At 36.5% G+C, this 22016-nt stretch overlaps 1 protein-coding gene across 4 annotated transcripts in view; it reads left to right on the top strand.

Annotated features, from left to right (window-relative positions):
- Nucleotides 1–22016, top strand: part of ZCCHC7 (zinc finger CCHC-type containing 7) — a 249919-nt gene that overhangs the window by 194208 nt on the left and 33695 nt on the right. For all 4 annotated transcript variants that reach the window (XM_044265342.1, XM_044265339.1, XM_044265340.1 and 1 more), the window contains exons 3-5: nucleotides 3028–3071; nucleotides 4326–4451; nucleotides 5421–5591. In XM_044265342.1, coding sequence (XP_044121277.1) covers nucleotides 3028–3071; nucleotides 4326–4451; nucleotides 5421–5591 — 341 coding nt within the window. The remainder of the gene's footprint in view (nucleotides 1–3027; nucleotides 3072–4325; nucleotides 4452–5420; nucleotides 5592–22016) is intronic.

Raw genomic sequence — 22016 nt, 5'->3', positions numbered from 1 at the left:
AGACATTGTCTATTTTTCCTCCACATTTACTGTAGAATTTTTGTTTGGTCTTCTCTTAATCCTTTCTTCTTTCATTTATCTTCTTTACTAAGTTATAAGCTCTTACTCATCTTTGTTCACCCTATAGCGCTTTGCTTATTGTTACATTTCAGTATGTTTGTTGTACTGCATTGATTTGATGCAAAAAAGAAATTACCAGCTATTGCTTTGGTTACAATTCTGCAGTTTGAAAAAAAATCACAGCCCCAGAAATTAGCAAGACAAGGCTCTAAGGCAGCTAAGAGTTAATCTTGGGCATCTTTAGGGCAATTCTAATTTTACACTTGAGGGTGATCCCATTTTATATTATATGGCAAGGGGTGGTAAACACATGGAGGAGAGTACTCTGGTTCCTGTGGGAAGTTATCTTGACACCCTGTGCCATTTGCAGTGGCCTGGAGGACAATGGATTTGATTTTTAATAATGAATGAAAATTCAAGAGAATCATGGAAACAGTGCTAGATGGTACCATGGATGCCAGGTAACCCAACCCATTATTATACAGGCCCAGTAAAGGTCAATACCCTGCCCAGCACCACACAGCAAATAAGAGATAGGGTTAAGACTGGAACCCAGGTTTCTACCAAGCCTGGTACCAGGAGTTTAGCAAAGTGGAGAATTGGCTGCCTGTAGAAATACTAATGAGTTGTCCTTAAACAAAGCTTCCATTAGTTTGGGATTTGGAGTTAAGAAGAAAACAGGATAGATAATAGAGAAAGGGCGGGAGTCAGCTGCTATTACCAAGATCAAACCCGCACTGGAGCCATTGGGTAGCACCAGGAGTTGGGGCATGTGTTTCTGGTGATGTCTTTGTCCTGTTTACTACTGAAAAGTCTGATTTCATCTGTAATTGAAACCTGTTTCATGTGCCTTTTAATAAATTTTCTTTAGCAAGAGTATACTGTAACTTGTTGAGGAGTTAGTATACAACCTGGAATATTATTGGAATTCCACAGGAATGTGGAAACAATCTGAATGGGGTCGGATCTTCCTCTCTCAGACTTTCCCTTTTCTCACTGTTCTCTGTTCAACTATAAATTTACTTGGAATGGGGGGGTGGTGATAGTTGCTAGTTTGCATTTTACTGCTTTTTAGGTTTTATTTTCTTTTTTTTTTTTTTAAGGACAATATTAAGGCAGTTTTTAATTAAAGTGATTTATAGTGGTCATTTGGAATTTTAAAGATGAAGGACATGGAGGTACAAAAGGCAGCTTTAAAACTTACAGCAGAGCATGCTCCTTAGATGAATCTTTTGAATGAAAGGCCATTGTGGATGGTGATGACGCACAACTATTTAATGTATTCTCCACGCTCAGTATATGGATGCAGCCTCCAAACTTGACAAAGGACATAATCATCTGCACAGCATCTCTGCCCTCCTATGGATTGGTCTTTTCATAAAGCAGCCTTTAGGTTTTCTTAGTAAAACTATTTTATTTTAAAATGTATCTCTAGACACTTACTCCTGTAGGCCTGGGGAAATGTAGATTACTTCATGTCTCCTCAAAATTCCTTTAAAAGAGTCCAGCTCGATTTGTGTTTTCAAGATAGAGAAGAGGAATAGTTAGGAGGAAGGAAGAACTCTTAACTTTGCTTCAAGGAGAGAAAAAAAATCTTTCAATCCTTTGTTGATACCATAGCTTCTGCATTAGTCATATGTCCCCTGCTCCTGGTCATGAGTGGACCAGAGAAATAGCAGCAATTTGCAAAGGGCAAAGAGAAGAAAACAGCTGATAAAGAGGAGCTCTCAAAGCCCCTAGGTTTTTTTGTTTTTTTGTTTTTTTTTAAGATTTTATTCATTTACTTGACAGAGAGAGATCACAAGTAGACGGAGAGGCAGGCAGAAGAGAAGAGAAGGAAGCAGGCTCCCTGCTGAGCAGAGAACCCGATGCGGGACTCAATCCCAGGACCTGAGATCATGACCTGAGCCAAAGGCAGTGGCTTAACCCACTGAGCCACCCAGGCGCCCCGAGGCCCCTAGGTTTTTAACGCTTGTATTTTTAGATCGGTCCACGGTTTCTGGGTATTTGGTCTCCTTATTTGTTGTTCTCTTTCACTTTATTTGATGTTATAAAATACAGTGCTAAATTTCTAGCCCCAGTCATGAGATTGTATTCATAAAGTCCAGTTTTTAAAAATGTTACAGTAAAAGTCAACTACAATGGGAAGCTAGTGGGCGTAGTTAATAACTGATATTGGAAGGCAAAAACCTTTCCTCTGCCTTCTTGGGTCTGAATGGTGGAGGCCTGTGAACTAATGAGTGATAGAGAGATGAGCAGGAGGAAAGACAAAGTGTTGGAGCGCTCAGGAACGAGCAACTCAACTCAGTTGCCAGAGGTAAAGGTTGGTTTACCAACTAGTTTGTTTACCAGACTACTGAAGGTTGTTTACCAATACAAGTATTTAGGGCTTCAAAGGATGGAATGTTTTAATGATGCTGGCTTATACAACTTGGTGTTTTTGAAATGCCCTAGAAGCCAAATGACTAGTCAGTCACTTCCCTGACTAGTGACCCTAAGTGGGGGGAAGGAGGGTGCTGTGCAGCTGACTTTCATAAAGCTCTGCTTTAATCAGATAAAGGAAGTTTAGATAAGATTTCTTTCTGGATCTGCTACTGGGTTTTTTGTTTCTTCGCTGATTTTTTTTTAAGAAAATTTTTTATAACGATTTTCAGAGCATTTCCACATAGCTTATTTGTCTCACAGTATTTTTTAGGTACATGGGGCAAATAGTACCCATGAATTTCACAGGTAACATAACTGAGATTAAGAGGGGTTGAGTATTAAAAAATAATTTTAAAAAAGAGAGAGATTAAGTATTTGTTCAGAGCGACAGAAGTAATAATGGAGCCAAGATAAGAGGTTAAAGTATTCACATATCTCACTACACCTTTGGGGTCCAGTTTCAATACTGACCGATTGAATAATGTCAGTCTATAAGTGCTTTCAAGGTGTCAAGATATGAGTAACATTTTATTTGTTTTGTAGGAGAAGATGCTGTAAGTTGGTTCATCAGTGACAAAGACGCAGAGGTAAAAAAAATTTTTTTGAAGTTATGAATAATGAATAAATTCCTTTGATTTGAAGTTTCCTTTCACTTGTATGATAACTTAATAAACTTTAGAGATAGTAGGTGGTCTGAGTATGTTGTAAGAAAAAGTTTGATTTCAGTCTATGGTGATTGAATTTTTCAGAAGTGTGGTTCAGCCTTGATTTTTGTCAGTCTGTTAATTCCCATAATGATTTAGTCCCCTTTCCCTTCTGTTTCTTCTCTGCCATGGTGAGTCCTCTCAGCCCATACTGCCTGGTACCACTAAAGATCAACACCGGAAATAACTGCTTCTTCAGTGTAAGGAAATGGTTAGTCTATATTTAGGATGTGGCAGGTGTTTGTCTTTGTCAATTATTAGCCTTAATTGTGACAGATGGTTAGAAAAGAGAATAATTTTACAACTTGGTTAAAAAAAAAAAAGTTTTAAGAGATAATTAGATTGTGTCTACTTGGGGCCTACCTGGTTAATCCAGCAGAATAACAAGTAAAAGATGAAAAGCTTTTTCAAAAATGGAATTCTACCCAAAAAGATGAAAGCATGGTTGGGATATACATATTCCCCTTTAGGTATTCCATTTGATACGTTTTGCTAATGTTCTTTTGCAAGACACTAGATTTTGGTTAGAATATGGGAGAACTAGAATTGGGTTACTGTAGGCAAAGTGAATCTTAAAAGTACTCTACTGGAAGGAAATTATCTCATTGTCTCTTAGAAATTATAATCCGGTTTATAGGCAGTAACCCTGGGCTGTTCAGAAGAGAGAATGGGTTCAGTTGTTATGTGGCTTTATAACTTTGAAGACAAAAATCATTTTTTAAAAATCCCCTGGGTAAAAATTTAAGCAAGTTTCTCATTTAGAAAAATATGGTATACATTCAGATATAGAAATCAGTAATATCTTTGGCTCTGATTGCCATCAGAATGTCTAAATGATGCCTGTCAGTACTCCTACTGGACCTGAACTGTAAGTAGAGAGGAATACAAAAGAAATGGAACCATACAGAGACGTGTAAAAGGATGAGGGAGAGACAGACAAGAAGTAGAGTTATCTTCATGGCAATCCCTTTTATGTTTTTTTAACTTCTTTTAAGAACACAAAAGTTCCATGTTGCTGGGTTCTAAATTAAATAAACTATGGCTATTAATTCTTTTGAACAGAATGGAATATTTTTTTAATTATTGTTTTTTAAAATTATTGATTTAATTATTAATTATTGATTTTTTCCCCCTTAGGCCCAGATAGTTAATAATAGAGCATCTGGAAGATGGACCCACCGATACTATTCAGCCAACAAAAATGTTACCTGTAGAAATTGTGACAAATGTGGCCATTTATCGAAAAACTGCCCCCTTCCACAAGTATGTGAAATACATAATGTTTCTTTCTCATTGTTAAAAATCAGAATCTTAAGAGTAAACCCCTATAACCTTAGAATTCAAATCTTGTATAATATATTTGTAGATTTCACATTACATTTTTCATGTAAGTCATGCCTATAATAGTAGCAGAGAAAGAAGAATGAAGTTAGAGTCAGAAAAACCTGGAATCGGTTTAGCTTTTCATTGATAGTTGCACAACCTTAGGCAAATCATTTCACCCTATGTGCCTCTATTTTCTTGTCTATAAAATGAGGAGATTGATTAAATCAAATGATTCCTGAGACCCTCTCCCTTCCAAACCTCCTACTTTATGAGACAGCTTGTTTCATTGTGGGACAATTTTCATTGTTAGAAAGTTATCATTTTAAGCATTTTTAAGTGTTTATTGGTATAAATTATGTTAAACAGACCAATCAACCTTTGGAAGAACACCAAACTAAAGTTCTTAGATACTCCCTGACATAGTAAGCTCTCAAGAAACATTCCTTCCATTTACCTACACCTTCTTCCAAATGATTGTGTTTCAGACATAAAGACATATTTGAGACAGCTTTTAGGTTTCTTCTTTGTCTTTGGTCCTCTGGGCAAAGAAGCCTCTTTCAGTATCTGTTCCTCCTACTTCTTAGCTTCTACATCCTCCTCATCCCACTTTCCCACTTGGGCACAGTCCACTTTGTCAATGTTCCTACAAGACGAGGCATAAGAAGTAGATGCCTGTTGATGATACACGCACAATTAGCCTTTTTGGCAACCACAGAATACCTATAGCTTGCATTCAAGCTCTGACTTAAGACATTTTGTTTGATTTTACAGTTATACTCAAGATTTGACCTTCACTGGGGTCTCAAATTGGAAATTAACTTTATGTAATTATACAGAAAAAGAAAAATTGATCTTCTATTTGAGACTTACCCATTTTGCTAAAGAGATTTTCTGTTTGCTACCTAGAAAGTCCGCCCCTGCTGTCTCTGTTCCGAGAGAGGACACCTCCAATATGCCTGCCCGGCCCGCTTTTGCTTAGGCTGTTCTTTGCCTATGTCTTCCACTCACAGATGTCTCGAAAGACCTTCTTGGAGAAAACGATGTGACCGATGTGGTATGATAGGCCACTACGCTGATGTGAGTATCCTGTGTATAATTTGTCAGACTTTGGGGGCAGAGGGCCAATTTGTAACTATCACTCAGCCTGCCTAAAAGAATGTTTATTCTATACCATATGTAATGATAGGCATGTCCTTTTGGCTACTCATCATCTAAAGCAATGTTCTAATAGGGATCCTACTGAATGGTTGGTTCATCAGGAGGCATCAAGAAATGTTGTAAACCCACACTTGCCTCCTTTGCTTGCCAAGTAAAGATTTGAAACAAAAGAGGTATGTAATAAAAAACACGTAAAATTTATTACCTATTCATGCATAGTTAGGTGAAATATATATATACCTACTTAGCAGATGAATACAAAAGTCTGTATGAAGCCTGGCTTGATTATTGATGACTCTTACTGATATAATAGTCTTAAGCAAGAAGGACAAAACTGCCAAGACTTTAGATTTGCTTATCTTAGTTCGTTTTTTAGATTAAAAAAAACGAAAGTAATTCAGAAGACATTCAGTTACCTGTAGCATGTTAAATTTTAACACCTTGTTATGTTGGACATCATTTTGCATCATATGGAGTTTTAGTCAAAATTTCAAAAACCAGGGCACCTGGATGGCACAGTTGTTAAGCATCTGCCATCAGCTCAGGTCATGATCCTGGAGTCCTGGGATCAAGCCCCGCATTGGGCTCCCTGTTTGGCCGGAAGCCTGCTTCTCCCTCTCCCACTCCCCTTGTGTTCCCTCACTCGCTATCTCTCTCTCTCTCTCTCTCTCTGTGTGTCAAATAAATAAATAAATAAAATCTTTAAAAAAAATTTTTTTTTCAAAGACCAGAAGGGCTGTAGAAGTTATTTTTATTTTAAAAAGTAAGAATCTTTTCCTTTTATAATTTATACTTCCCAAAGACATGATACAAAGCATAAACATTTTCTAATTTTATTTATATTGGAGTATACCTGTAACATTTTCAATAAGAAAGTGATATGGTTTCTATTGAGATGAGTTTCTTTTTTTTTTTTAAAGATTTTATTTATTTATCTGACAGACAGAGAACACAAGTAGGCAGAGAGGCAGGCAGAGAGAGAGGAGGAAGCAGGCTCCCTGCTGAGCAGAGAGCCCGACACGGGACTTGATCCCAGGACCTGAGCCGAAGGCAGAGGCTTAACCCACTGAGCCACCCAGGTGCCCCTTGAGATGAATTTCTAATTAAAAGTTACTAAAATATGAATGGTATATATGTTTCTCATGTAAATATATCAACTGTCAATTATAATTTTTAAAGTATCTTTTTAAACAAATAAAAACAAGGTCATTGTCCTATACATTGTTCTACAATTTAACTTTTTCTGCTTAATTCCTTATGATTGCATATCTCTGTGTTATCCCATAAAGATCTACCTGTCAGGGGGCTAGCTTTTATTCCACTATATGGATGTACCAATTTACCTGATATTTTCTCTACCAATACATCTGGATTTATAGTTACAGCCCATTTTTTTAAGCAAACAGTGCTACAATACATATCTTTATGTGTGTGCATATCTGTATAAGATTATTTCAGTAAGTCAGATTCTAAGTGGGATTGTGTAATTAAAGGTTATATACATTTATATCTGGATAAATATTGTTCAGTTGCTCTTCTAAAAGTTGGTACCTGTTGGGGTACCTGAGTGGCTCAGTTGGTAGGGCATGCAGCTCTTGATCTTGGTGTTGTAAGTTAAAGCCCCACACTGGGTGTAGAGATCACTTAAAAATAAAACCTATAAATAAATAAATAGTGCCATTATATCCACCTGCCAGATGTGTTTAAGAGTGCTCTCAGCAGGGGCGCCTAGATGGCAGGGGCACCCAGTTGGCTTCATTGGTTAAGCATCTGCCTTTGGCTCTGATCATGGTTTTAGGGTCCTGGGATCAAGCCTGGTAGGGCTCCCTGCTCAATAGGAGTCTGCATCTCTTTCTCCCTCTGCCCCTCCCTCTGCTCATGCTCTCTCTCTCACATACTCTCTCAAATAAATAAATAAAATCTTTTTTTTTTTTTTTTTTACAGAAAAAGAGTGCCCTCAATACCATAATTGATCTTTTAAAATTTTGGCCAATCAGATAGGGAGAAAATGATATCTTACCGTTTTTTCTTGTATTTCCTGGCCCACTATTGACATTGAATGTGATTCTCAGGACTGGGTGTGGAAATAGTTATTATTTCTTTCCAAAGTAGCTTAAAGTGGGGCACCTAGCTGGCTCAGTTGGTAGAACATGTGACTCTTGATCTTGGGGTTGTATGTTCAAGCCCCACGTTGGGTTTAGAGATAACTCAAAAAATATTTAAAAATATAAAATCTTAAAAAAAAAAAAGTAGTCTGAGGCATCTGGGTGGCTCAGTCAGTTAAGCATCCAGCTCTTCAGTTTGGCTCAGGTCATGATTGCTGGGTTGTGAAATCAAGCTCCACATCAGGTTCTGGGCTCAGCGCTGAGTCTGCTTGAGATTCTCTGCCTCTCCCTCTCCCCTCTCACACTCATGTGCACGTACTCTCTCTCTTTCTCTCACTCTCTCTCAAATAAAATCTTTTTAAAAAAAAATTTTTTTTAAGATTTTATTTATTTATTTGACAGAACACAAGTAGGCAGAGAGCCAGGGAGAGGGAGAGGGAGAAAAAGGCTCTCCGCTGAGCAGAGAGCCTGACATAGGGCTTGATCCCAGAACCCTGGGATCATGACCTAAGCCCAAGACAGCCACTTAACCGACTGAGCCACCCAAGCACCCCAATAAATTCTTTTTTTTAAAGTAGCTTAAACTTACTTTTTAATATGTACTGTCAAAAATCCTAAGTTGGCTTAGTTTTATACTACTGTTCTCTGCATTACATTGTCAATTATAATTTTTTTAGGCAGATTTTCTAGCTAGGCAGTTACATTTAATAGCGTATTTCTTTACTCCTTTCTTCTGAAACGCTCTTACAAATATAGTCTTATTTACCTATGATAACAGAAGGATCTCAGACATTATCATGAGCAGTTTGGGGTTTTTTTTTTAATAAGAAACTGTAGTACAGAACAGTTAAGAATGATTTGTAAAAGGTTATATAAAATCAGCTGTGAATTGAATCTGTAGTCCATTCGGCTTAACTGCTTAATTTTGGCCTCGAATGTGTGTTAACCTCTTTATCTAAAATGGCCCTGAGGATTAATAACCCCAGTGAATGTAAGTTTTTAAGATAGGGTGAGGCTATGGCTGACTTCAGAGAAGGCAGCACCCTATCCCCTAAATCTGCCAAGATCTAAGTGTTGGGTTTTTTGTAATTACATGGTAAAGGTTCTGGACACTAACTGATCTTTTTCTAGCCTGCCCACATTGTATAAGATTCCCTTGGAGCCCAGTCAAACCTGGACTTCACTGACTCCATCTGAAGAAGCTTGTAGTCCTTCTGCCATCCCAGAAGCACCTCATGAGGATTCACTTAGAAGCAGAGTCATTCTGGCCTCAGGTTGCTGGAACTATTCATTTAGTGCCATACATGCTTTAAGTTTGTCTTGAAACCTGGTTCTCCACAGAAAATAGTGTTTCCCCTGCAACCCTCTCAAATGCTTGCTCCTCATTCTTTCTTGACCCACACTCCTGAATTAGGTTGATTAGGATTAAACTCTTTCTCACTCATTGTGGTTGCTTCTAAGTCATTACTTCTGCCTCGTTATGTGGGTACTTTCGGCTTATTTAAGGCCCATACCTCTGACAATACTGTTTCCCTTCTTTGTCATTTCCATCTTCCCACCTACTGGAACTTGCTGCTCATTCACACAAAGGATTTCTGAAGCCCTGAGTAATTATAGATGCCCTACCTTCTTATCAGTTAAAGAGATTAAGAAACTTCCATTTACTTTATACATCCTGCTACCACTGATGTCTGTAATGCCAAAGTACCAGTTATATGTGCAAAGAGAATCTGTAATAAAAACTGATGAGTCATATTCATATTTTTGGTGTAATGAAAGGCTTTTCCTGAACTCTGCTTGGAAAATGCCGCATATGTTAACTACTGCATAAAAGTAATTTGGTTGGAATTCCAGAGTTTTACAATGTAAAAGGCAGAAGGATGGCTTGAGACCTGCTGAAATTTACCTGTATCATTGATACCTTCCAAAGGAAGTGAATCTGCAGTGTAGAAGGAATCCCGATTCTGAGTCTGCCACAGATTCCTCTTGTCAACAATTTTTTTTAAATATAAAGAAAAAAAAATTTTTAAAGATTTATTTATTTCAGGGAGAGAGTGCACATGGGTGGGAGAAGGAGAGAAGGAAACTTCCCGCTGAGCATGGAGCTGAGCACTGACTCCATCTCACTCACAACCCCTGAGGTCATGACCTGAGTCAAAATCAGGATTCAGACGCACAACCAAGTGAACCACCCAGGCACCCCTTAAATATACAGAAAATTTTTTAAGTGTGTGAACACATCTTGCATATGTAATCCCATTCTGTAAGGTATATCTGACATTTCCAAAATGATAATAGCTATAGTTGACTTCTTACAGTGTTTCAAGCACTGTGCTAAATGCATTTCTGACTAGTGAAGGGGTCGTGCTTCGTTCACTGCTGTATCCTCAGCACACAATAGGTGTCCTGTAGATTTATCTGTGATGGTGTCCTTTATGTAATCCTTACAACCACCATGTGATAGATGTTTAATGTTCCAGTTTTACAAAGAAGAAAACTGAGGGGCCCTTGGTTGGCACCGTTGGTTACGCAGCCCGTTCATGGTTTCAGCTCAAGGTGAGATGGAGCCTTGTGTCTGGCTCCATGCGCAGCACGGAGTTTGCTTGAAATTCTCTCTTCCTTTCTCTCTGCCCCTCCCACTCATGCTCTCTCCCTCCCTTTCTCTCTCAAATAAGTAAGTTAAACAAATAATTTTTTAAAGAAGAAGAAAGTTTAGACATTGTAAGGTTCAGCTTTCTCCAACATCTCAAAGTAAAGTGATGCTCAATTTCATTAGTGTATGTGGAGGAAACTCACCTACTTACATTCTAGGAGTTGTCAGTTTAATTCCCGCTCAGAAGGTTTCTCAGATTTCTGTCTTAAATCTACAAATATTGTATTTAGAATATCAGTATTTATAAAAAGAGATGGAAAAATTTTCCAAATAAAAATAAATGATGGTTTAAGTTTTTTGCTGTAAAACAACCTCTGAGGATCAGCAGAGTGGCATACAATGTTGACTTTCAGCCAGGGAACCACATCTGTGGTACCAGAGAACTGTGCTTATGCAAAAAACAAGAGACTGTCGTGGCCTCAGCAGTCTTTACTGATTGTTGAGATTGTCACCCTTTTTCTTGGAAGCATGTCTGAGTTCATCAGTGTAAGGTATAATTGAAACCCAAACCTCCTAAATTTTCTTTCTTCAGCAATTTTTTCCCCAAATTCCCTGCTTAGTTCTCTTTCCCAATCCATGCTAGCAGTAATTCCTTTAGCCATCGCGCACAAGAATCAAATACCATCCCCTAGGAGAAAGCTCAGCACTTGAGTCACTCCTTCAAGTCAGATTTTTAAATGCAGTGGGAGAAAATAACTCATAGGACAGATTTCACTTGATTCACTTCTTTAAGCCTTTGAAGCTGTGAAAGCATGCTCTCTTAAATATTAGCAATATACTAAATTTTAGCAACTCAAAAGTTTCTTTTAAAAATGAGAACTCTGTTGAAAAAAAAAAATTTTTTTTTAAATAAATAAATACATAAAAATGAGAACTCCGTGGGGGCGCCTGGGTGGCTCAGTGGGTTAAAACCTAAAGCCTCTGCCTTTGGCTCAGGTCATGATCCTAGGGTTCTGGGATCGAGCCCCGCATTGGGCTCTCTGCTCAGCAGGGAGCCTGCTTCCTCCTCTCTCTCTCTGCCTGCCTATCTGCCTACTTTTGATCTCTGTCAAATAAATAAATAAAATCCTAAAAAAAAAATGAGAACTCCGTATAAAACTGTGTAGAGTTTCACAGACAATAGTGGTCCATAAATGTTTCTTCAAGAAATATATATGTAAAATGGGAAACTAGTATCTGTTTAATTTTGGTTGTTCTTTAATCTGTCACTTTGTGATGGAGTATACTATATTATCTTTTTCAGTGCCTTAGAAAGACAAATCGAGGAAAGGAAAAATAAAAAATTCTGATAACATTCTACAATTCATATAATCATGAACTAATTTTCCTGCCAAACTTAATTGAAGACAAGACAAGTATATCATTTTAATAGACTGATATGTATGTCAAAATATATAGTTCTGCTGACAACTAAACATTACAACTTTTGAGAGTAAAGAAAAGAAAATATAACTTGGGCTAGAATAACTTATTTCTCTTACTTTTAACCTCATTTTCATGTTGCTTAAACATAATATTAGAGCAAGGGTCATAACTAGGTTTGACTGATTTGCTTAAAAAAAAACTGTTGAATAGGCATATAAAATTCTTGTTTACCTGAGAGACCAGAATACCCCCAAGGAAGTTAAGTAGATTCTGTGCTTGGAAGTCTCTTATCCTCTTGATTGGTATAGGCAAAACTCATGATAATGTTAGTGAAAATTCATATGTGTTCATTGTTCAAGGAGTAAATCCTGGAATTAGTAGTTAATAATTCATTGGAACTGTTCCCAAACCACCTAATAAATGAATATTTGAAACTTTACATGGTTGTATATATACAAGCTTATGGAAATAACCTTAGAGGGTAGAAAGTTTTAACTGAAGGTACGTAATTTAGCATGGTTACAGTTTGAAGGAGAAACCAGTCCTTATTTTGAAATTGTACAAAATGGTATCCTTTCTAGTCATCTGTGACTAACCCGACAATTTCCCCCAGTCTCCGCAACTCTCCCTGTGACACCTGCTCCTTTACCTAGTACTAGTCACTTCCAGTAGACCTAGCAGATTGAGAGCAGGTTTACAGTGTATTTATACAAGTTTTAAGAATAAGTTTGTAGAGGATAGAGACAGTTCCCTTTCTCCAGACCCCTAACTTCTACGGAAAGAGAGGAAGAATTGTCCCCTTGTAGTCTCTCTATCAAAATTAACAGCCCTATAAATAAAAGGGATAAATAAACTTTAGTTTTTCATTAAGAATTTTATGGGACTTAGGAATAAACTTTTCAGAGCAGTTGCATTGGGAATACTTGAGTCTTAGAGAAATAAAGCAGCAGACCACTGGGAATTTTGTTAAATTTCAAACTCATTACACATCTCACTTTTTCTTTTCTTTTTTTTTTTAATTTTCAGTCCAAGTATAAAAGCCCATATAGAGTTGGACTTGATTTTTACTATTAGAGCCAATAATAAGGGCAAATTCTGGGAAATAGTTATCTAAGCTATGAATTTGGGGTGTGAAATTAAGGAAATCAGGTTCTAATTAGCACCTGGAATGCTAAAAATTTCATTTACTAAGCATTACAGACTAAGGTCAACTCCCCTGGATTTTATAAATCTCATACTTTTTCTTTTTTTTTTTTTAAGGTTTTATTTATTTGGGAGAGAGAGAGCACGCATGGGCTGGGGGTGGTTGGGGAGGAGAGGGAGAGGCAGACTCTCCTCTGTTTGTGGAGCCTGACATAGGACTCAATACCAGGATCACAACCTGAGTCAAAACCAGACACTTAACCAACTCACTCAGGTGCCCTCACACAGTTTTCTGACTGAGTTCTAATAATCCTCCTCAAACTGTCCCTAATGAAGGAAAATACAGCAACTGAGAATGATTTTCAACCTGTGAAAATATTCAAAGACTTAATTATGGACATCTCTGCCAGAGTACTCATCTTAAAGATAACACTGTTCTTCAGTTTATACTATTAAATTACTTAGGTATTCTGTTTAAGAGCTACATACATATATTTCCTCTTGAAAATTTACAGATATCTGTAGAATGATTTTATTTCAGTAAAAAACAAAATGAGGGGTACCTGGCTGGCCCAGTTGGTGAAGCACATGATTCTTGATTGTAGAGTCGTGATTTTGAGCCCCATGTTGAGTGTAGAGATTACTTTAAAAAAAAAAATTTTTTTTAAGATGAGCTGTATATAATCTGTATTTGTGCTTTTATATATATATTTTATGAACAAAAATAAATGGGGTGGAAGAATGCATACCAAGCTAGTAGGCTGCTAACATTGGATTTCCTCAGCTGACTGGTAATGGATTGGAAAAGGACTAGGAGACAGGATTAACTTTGCCTTTGTCTTTTTATTGTATTGTTTTCTTTGTTTACAAATAGATTATGATTTTTGCAAGATTTCAGTTCAATAACAAGTGCGATCTTGCCTTGTTGTACAGCCTTCTAATGACTTTTGCCTTGATCAAAATAGTAATAATAATATGCTATTTAAGAATTTCAAGAACTTGAGAAAGTTCTGTAATAAAATATTATGAGCTAATTGAACTTTTAGTTATATTAATGTTAAAATAGTTATCTGTAGTCATAGATACTAAAGGGAAATTATATACCTTGAGAACACTGATCACTGTATTAGTGGAATTTCAGACGTGTAAGAACACTAGATGCAACTTTTAAATTATCTCCAGAAACATTTTTCTAAACTTTTATTATTTTTTCTTTAGCCAGTGATCTTTTATATAGGAATCAATAATGAAATAAACTATAGTATCTCACTTCTAAACCCTTCTTTCTTACCCACCTCACCAACCCCAGCACCTGCCAGTACTTCACCTGGTGAAGGGATGCTTATACATAACCTTTACCTCGATACATTTATAAAAATCTGGAACAACAGGAATGGTCTTTTAATGAGGAGATAACAGTTTTTAGTGGGGTAAACCATCTGTACTTTGCACATCTTTATAATTAAAACTCCTTCCCTGTTCCTCATAAACCAGACGTCTGAGAAAACTAAATTTTTCCATGAGTGAGTTTGTCAGAGATCTATACTGTCTGGCAGATACCACCTCAGTTCCCAAAACTAGCCAGATCGACATAAGTCTCTCTCTCTCTTTTTTTTTTTTTTTTTTTTTTTTTTTTGTGGAGGATGAGCTGATAGAAGGCATCTATGAAGAACTGATAGATTAAAAAAGGAATCAGAGGGGACCCCAAATGATATAAACTCATTATAAGAAATAGGAAAATTGAGAAAATCCCAATTCATTTTTCTTGTTGTGAATAGAGGAGAAGGGATCCAAAGCAAAATGAACAAAAATTCTGATTAAGAGAACACGCACCCGGGGCGCCTGGGTGGCTCAGTGGGTTAAGCCTCTGCCTTCAGCTCAGGTCATGGTCTCAGGGTCCTGGAATCAAACCCCGCATCGGGCTCTCTGCTCCATGGGGAGCGTGCTTCCCCTTCTCTGTCTGCCTCTCTGCCTACTTGTGATCTCTCTCTCTCTCAAGTAAATAAATAAATAAATAAGAAAGAACACGCACCCAGTATGAGAGAGAAAAAAGCCCCACATCTAGACATACACTAGTGAAATGTATGAATATGTCAAGCAAATGAAAATCAGACATCCAGACGTGGGGGGAAGAAACCACATTACACACGCATACACGCACATACACACGTACACACACAACATCAAGCTTGCATCAAACTTCTCCTGTGTAATACTAAATGCCAGAAGGCAGTAGAGAAATCCCTAGAGGGTAGAACATCCTGAGAAAAAAGATGACATAGCTAAGCTGTTGTTCATTTGTGAGTTTATTAGAAAAGTCAGAATAAAATTAGCAGCAAGGAACACTGAAACCAGGAAGGCGTAAAGTGCATATATGAATACTTCCTATTGATCTGTTTTCAAACTTACTAATTTTAGAAAAAATTCCTTAAAAAATATAAAAAGCTACAAGGTGAATCATGGATAATTCCAATAAAATGAAGTTTGTTTTAATATTAAGAAAAATAAGCCATATGAATTTTAGATTATTAGTTAAAAATGAGGCAAAAGAAACTTAATATAACAAGTGATAGGATAAAATGGAAACAGCAAGAATGCATAAAAATACAAGTGTGAGGATAAAAATAGAACCAGACATATCATTTATCACAATGAATAAATGGTTTAAATACTTTTATTAGAAAACAAAGACAGCTGTGTCAGAAACCATAAAGGAAAAGGGAGAGTAGATTTAACTTTTTAAAAATGTCCATCCAAAAAGACCATTAATAAAATTTAAATGATAGATCACAACTTAGAAAAGATTTTTATAAAATGCATAATAGGATATCTGTAATAAAGAAAAATCTCTTACAAATTAATAGGAAGAAAGAAAACTGTCTTCATAATAGTAATAATATTAGAGAAGTTGTGCTGGGTACAGAAGTACATTTGGATGACCTTCCTGGAATTCAGTGATGGATGTTTGCAAAGATACATCTACAAAAATGTTTATCTCAGAATTGTTTATAATAGTAAAGTTAGAAGCAACCCAAAAATTTAACATTCTAGCTCATTTAAGTAACTTACAGTACATCCCATATAATGGAATACTCTTCAGCTATTTCACAAATGATGTAACAGGTGCCTGGGTGATGCAGTTGGTTAACCATCGGACTCTTGGTTCTGGCCCAGGTCATCATCTTAAGGTCATTAGGTGAAGCCCCACGTCCAACTCCACACTTGGCACAGAGTCTGCTTGAAACTCTTTCTCCTTCTGCCCTTCCCTCTCTCTCTAAAATAAATATATTTTTTTAATTTAAAATTTAAAATATAAAAATGAATATTGAAATCAAAGTTATCAGTACATTAAGTGAAATTCATAAATTATAAAACAGTATATGAACTATAATCCTGTTTCCATACAAATATATGTATTTATATATGTATATAGATGTGCATGGAAAAAAATTTGGAATGAAGTATTCCAAAATGTTTGCTGTAGTTATGTCAAGAATTATGGAAGAGTGGTGCGCCTGGGTGGCTCAGATGGTTAAGCATCTGCCTTCAGCTCAGGTCATGATTCTAGGTCCTGGGATCAGCCCCACATTGGGCTCCCTGCTCAGCGGGGAACCTCTCTCTCTCTCAAATAAATAAACAAAAAAATCTTTAAAAAAAGAATCATAGAAGAGTTTTTTTTTAATTTCTATTCTTTTTAGGACTTTTATGTATTTATTTTAGAGAAAGAATGACAGAGAGCATAGTGGAGAGGGGCAGAGGGAGAGAGAGTCCCAAGAAGATTCTGCCCTGAGCTGAGTGGGCTCAGGAGCTTAGTCTCTTGACCCTGAGATCACAGCCTGAGCCAAAACCGAGAGTTGGACACTCAACCAACTGTACCACCCGGGTGCCTCACTATTCTTTAAATATTTATGGTGAGTATATATTCATTTTTTAATTCTTTAACTTGATATCTAATGTACAATATTCTATTACTGCTTAAAACATCTTAGGAATATTATCATCAGTAATCAATCTAGTTTATATTCATCCTTCTTTATTAAGATTATATTTTTAAGTAATCCCTACACCCAACATGGGGCTCAAATTTATAACCCCGAGATCAGGGGTCACGTGCTCTACTGACTGAACCAGCCAGGCATCCCATTCTTCTTTTTTTAATAATAAAATTGAATTTTTTTTTTCTTTTGGTGTTCAGTTATATGAATATGTATGAATTCATGTAAACTCCACCACAGTCAGTGTACTGAACAGTTTCATCACCCCCAGAAAACTCCCTCATGCTATCTCTGTATAGTCACACCCTCCCCTTATCCATAACTTCTGGCCATTAATTTGTTCTCCATTAATATAGTTTTGTTTTTAAAAGAGTGTCATGTAAATAGAGTCACACCATTGTAAAGTTTTAAGACTAGCTTCTTTCACTTACATGGTATCTTGGAGATTCATCTGAGTTGTTCATGTGTCAGTAGTTTATTTTTTTGTAGTGTTCCATTTTATGAATGTATTACAGTTTGTTTATCCATTTATCCATTGAGGAACATTTGGGTTGTTTATAGTTTCTGACTATAGCAAATAAGGCTGCTATGAATATTTGTTTATAGTCTTTTGCGTGAACATAGTTTTCATTTGGGGCAAATTTCCAGGTGGAGATTGCTGGTCCTATCTATATATGTTTAACTTGATAAGAAACTGCTGTATTGTTTTCCAGAGTGACTGAACGATTTTGCGTTCCTACTAGCAAAATGAGAAGTCCAGTTGCTCTGTCTCCTCATCAGCATTTGATATTGTCAGTATTTCTTATTTTAGCAATTCTAATAGTTGTATAGTATCTGTCTTGTTTTCGTTTGCATTTTCCTAATGGCTAAAAATGTTGAATATCCTTTATGTGCTTATTTGCTATCCTTACATCCTTCTTGTTGAAGTGTCCAGATCCTTTCCTAGTTTTTAGTTACTGTGTTTATTTTCTGATTGTTGTGTTTTGAGAGTTTTTTTTCTATATTTTGGATATAAGAGCGTTTTTTAGATGTGATTTCCATACATTTTCTCCCAATCTGTAGCTTATCTTTTTATTCTCTTGAGAGTCTTTAGCAGAGCAGAAGTTTTTAAATTTGGTGAAATCCAGTTTATCAATGTTTTTTCTTTTATGGATTGTGCTTTTGATGAACTTTCTGAGAACTCTTTATCCAACTGCGGTTAACAAGGATTTTTATCCTTGTGTATTATCTCAAAACGTTTATTGTTTTATGTTTCATATTCAGACCTGTGATCCATTTGGAGTTCATCTTTATATAATAAAGTGTGAGGTTGGTTCATTTTTTTTTTTACACATGGATGATCAGTTGTTCATCACCATTTGTTGAAAAGACTATCCTTTCTCCACTGAGTTGCTTTTATCTCTTTGTCAAAGATTAAATGGCCACATCTGTGGATTCATTTCTGGAGTCTCTTCTCTTGCATTGATTTAAGTGTCTATTCCCCTCACCAATATCACACTGTCTTGTAATATTATGGGTTTATAGTAAGTGTTAAAATCAGATAGTGTGATTTCTTAAACTTTGTTTTTATTTTGTAAAATTACCTTAGCTAGTCTAGTTCCTTTCCTTTTCCATGTAAGCTTTAGAGTAAGTCATATGTATCTACAAAAAAAAATCTTGCTGGGACTTCGATTGGTATTATGTTCAGTCTGTTGATCATTATGGAGAGAATTGACTTATATTTTGAGTCTTCAATCCATGAACATAGTACATGTCTCCATTTATTCGGATCTTTAGTTTCCGTTATCAGAGTTTTGTAGTTATTAGTGCATACATTTCCTGCATATTTAGATTTATACCTAACTACTTCATTTTTCTTGGAAGTGTGGCAAATGGTATCGTTTTTTAAATTTTGTTTTTCAGTTGCTTATTGTTTGTATATAAAAAGAAGTTTAGAATAAAATATTCTGAAATGTTTCCAACAGCTACCTTAGTGGTAGTAGTATAGGTGACTTTTATTTTTTATCTGTATTTTCTGTCTTTATAATAAATATACATTACTTTTATAATATTTGATGTTATCCTTTTTAAAAAATGTTTTTTGACTAAAGTTACTATAGTATCAACACAACTTTGGACCTAAAGGTGATTACATGTGTGCCTGACATATCCTGGATACTGTAAGATTCTTGGGAGAAGATGAAAAGGAAATTTCCCCAGGAGAATCCCATGAGAATTAGAGAGGTAGAACTGGAAATCAGGGAATAATGATAAATAAAAGGAGTTTAATGTAGTTGGTTAAGATGAATCAGGATCACTTTTAGTAGTTTTAAACAATTTGTTCTACTACATATTTGTTATTTCTGATGGACTTTGTATAATTGGTTTATAAATAAAGTTCTAGTGCTCGCTTCGACAGCACATATACTATAAATAAAGTTCTAAACTCCCATTTTAAAATTACTTTATCTTTATCTCTTCTGAATCTAGTTTAAAACTTCTGGTACTTGGGGGGTTAGGTGAGCCTGATGGTTCGTATTAAGGAGGGCATGTATTGCATGGAACACTGGGTGTGATGCATAAACAATGAATCTTGAAACACTGAAAAAAATAAAATTAAATTTAAAAAACAGAAGAAAAAAAAAAAACTTCTGGAACTTGCTAGTGGGCTTGGGAAAGCAATGTGGTATAAAAGGTATGAGAACTCATTCACAGTTATCTCAGAATGTTAGCACCAATACCAAGGATAGTGAAATCATCTGGAGTTTTAATTGTCCAGAGGATGTTTGGGGTTTTTTAAGAAACAGGGAGAAATCTGAGTGTGCCAGAAGCTATAAAAAGAGAGAGTTAAGATGCTAGAGAGCAGGAAATAAGACCTTTCTTCACTTATGTACATGCATTATGTGTTTACTACTAAAGTAGCTGGATAGAGTCCCCGAATTGTTATTTTTCTTAAGATTTTATTTATTTATTTGACAGAGAGAGACTGCAAGAAAGGGAATACAAGCAGAGGGAGTGGAAAAGGGAGAAGGCTTCCTGCTGGGCAGGGAGCCTGATGCAGGACCCTGGGATCTTGATCTGAGCTGAAGGCAGATGCTTAATGACTGAGCCACCAGGCGCCCCAGATTCCCCAAATTATAGGGCTCTGTCCCTCCAACTTTCTCCTTCCTGTTAGTCACTTTCTCAGCCTTCAGGTAGTAGCTGTCTAGCTATTAAAAGAAGTCAAGAGAGAAAGGCTAGTAAGGACACTGAGATTGTTGTTATTATTTAAACCTTGTGGTTAAAAAGGAATTAAGTAAGTTTGAGTTAACTGAGGGAAGATAGAAACTTTACGAGTGGCATGGAATACTTTAGTTTTTCACCAGTGATCAAGATATTTTGGTTTGTTTATTTCAAAATCTAACTATACAGTCTGAGACCAGATTTATCTGATCACATATTCTTTGCTATGTTTTTCTTTTTAAGATTTATTTATTTATTTGTTTGCTTGACAGAGAGAGAAAGAGAGATTACAAGTAGGCAGAGAGGCAGGCAGAGGGAGAGGGGGAAGCAGGGTACCTGCTGAGCAGAGAGCCCAATGTGGGGCTCGATCCCAGGAGCCTGAGACCATGACCTGAGCCAAAGGCAGAGGCTTAACCCACTGAGCCACCCAGGTGCCCTCTTTGCTATATATTTTTGTTTAAGACTTCATTTGTCTGAGGGAGAGAGAGAGTGAGTGAGCACAAGGTGGTAGCAGGCAGAGAGAGAAGCAGGAGCTCCCACTGAGCATGGAGTCTGATGTGGGACTTGATCCCAAGACCCTGGGATCATGACCTGAGCTTAAGGTAGATGCTTAACAGACTGAGCAACCTAGACATCCCCTTTGCTATGTATTTTGAACGACAAAGAGCATTACTGAGTGAGTGTGCCTCAGTTAAATGCAAAAGTAGGTACATTGCACATGGTGCAGAAACTGCTCATCAATGTTTCTGAATTCTTTTCTTTCTACAAACAAACTGGCTACAAGCAGGTGTCTCCCGACAAAATCTGTATTTTTCACTTGCCCTTTTCTTTTGGATCCTTTTTTTTCTCACTGTCATTATCTATATCTATAGCTCACTTAAATGGTGAGTTTTTACATTCTCTTAGGTTTGGTCACATCTGAGAGTTGACTGTTTTGCAATAAATTTCACTTATTTCAGCTACCTTATTTTTTTTTTTTAAAGATTTTATTTTTTTTATTTATTTGACAGAGAGAGATTACAAGTAGGCAGAGAGGCAGGCAGAGAGAGAAGGAGGAGGAAGCAGGCTCCCTGCTGAGCAGAGAGCCCGATGCGGGACTCGATCCCAGGACCCCGAGATCATGACCTGAGCCGAAGGCAGCGGCTTAACCCACTGAGCCACCCAGGCGCCCCTCAGCTACCTTATTGATGCCATTTCCTCGTGATCAGTTTTTGCATCAGAAGAGTGGAGAGTGCTAAATTGTCATCATCATAGGAATAATTAATACAGTTGAGTGTTTACCATGTATCAGGCATTGTTCTAAGGACTTTATACTTAACCAGCTCTTTAACCATCATAACAGCCCTTTGAAGAGGTACTGCTATCCCATTTTATTATTGAGAAAAGAGACATAGAGATGTGTAACTTGGCCAAGCTAGTAAATAGTGGAGCCAGGATTTGAATCCAGCCATTTCGGCTCTAAAGTCATTGATTTTAGCCTCTATGTTATTGTGCTTCGTTTTACTGGTTCTTGTATTGTTTATCTTTAGCTAACAATCAGCAGGCATACTACAAACATTGTCAACGATTTGTAAAATTAATTTATGTTACAGTAGTCTAAAATCATGATCAAGATGTGTCCAGAAATACTTGTGATTGTCTGATGTGAAAAAAAATTTTTAATGGAAATATGGGTGCTTGAGGTAACCCAGTGTATTGTCTATATGATTTGTTTTATTTTTTAGCTGATTATTTTGACATAATTTCCTACAAATAAGAACTGTTATATTTTCCAGTAAAACTGAAATATAATCTATTATGGATAAACTTTATTCTGTCATAACTGCATGTAAGTTAGGAAAATATCAAAGAGAAATATCTTTGAGCAAAAAATTAGGCTTGT

The sequence above is a fragment of the Neovison vison genome, chromosome 9 (genome assembly GCF_020171115.1).
Source record: "Neovison vison isolate M4711 chromosome 9, ASM_NN_V1, whole genome shotgun sequence".
Lineage (NCBI taxonomy): Eukaryota > Metazoa > Chordata > Mammalia > Carnivora > Mustelidae > Neogale > Neogale vison.
Note: the sequence above shows the minus strand (reverse complement) of the source record. Positions and strands in the feature narration are given on the sequence as shown.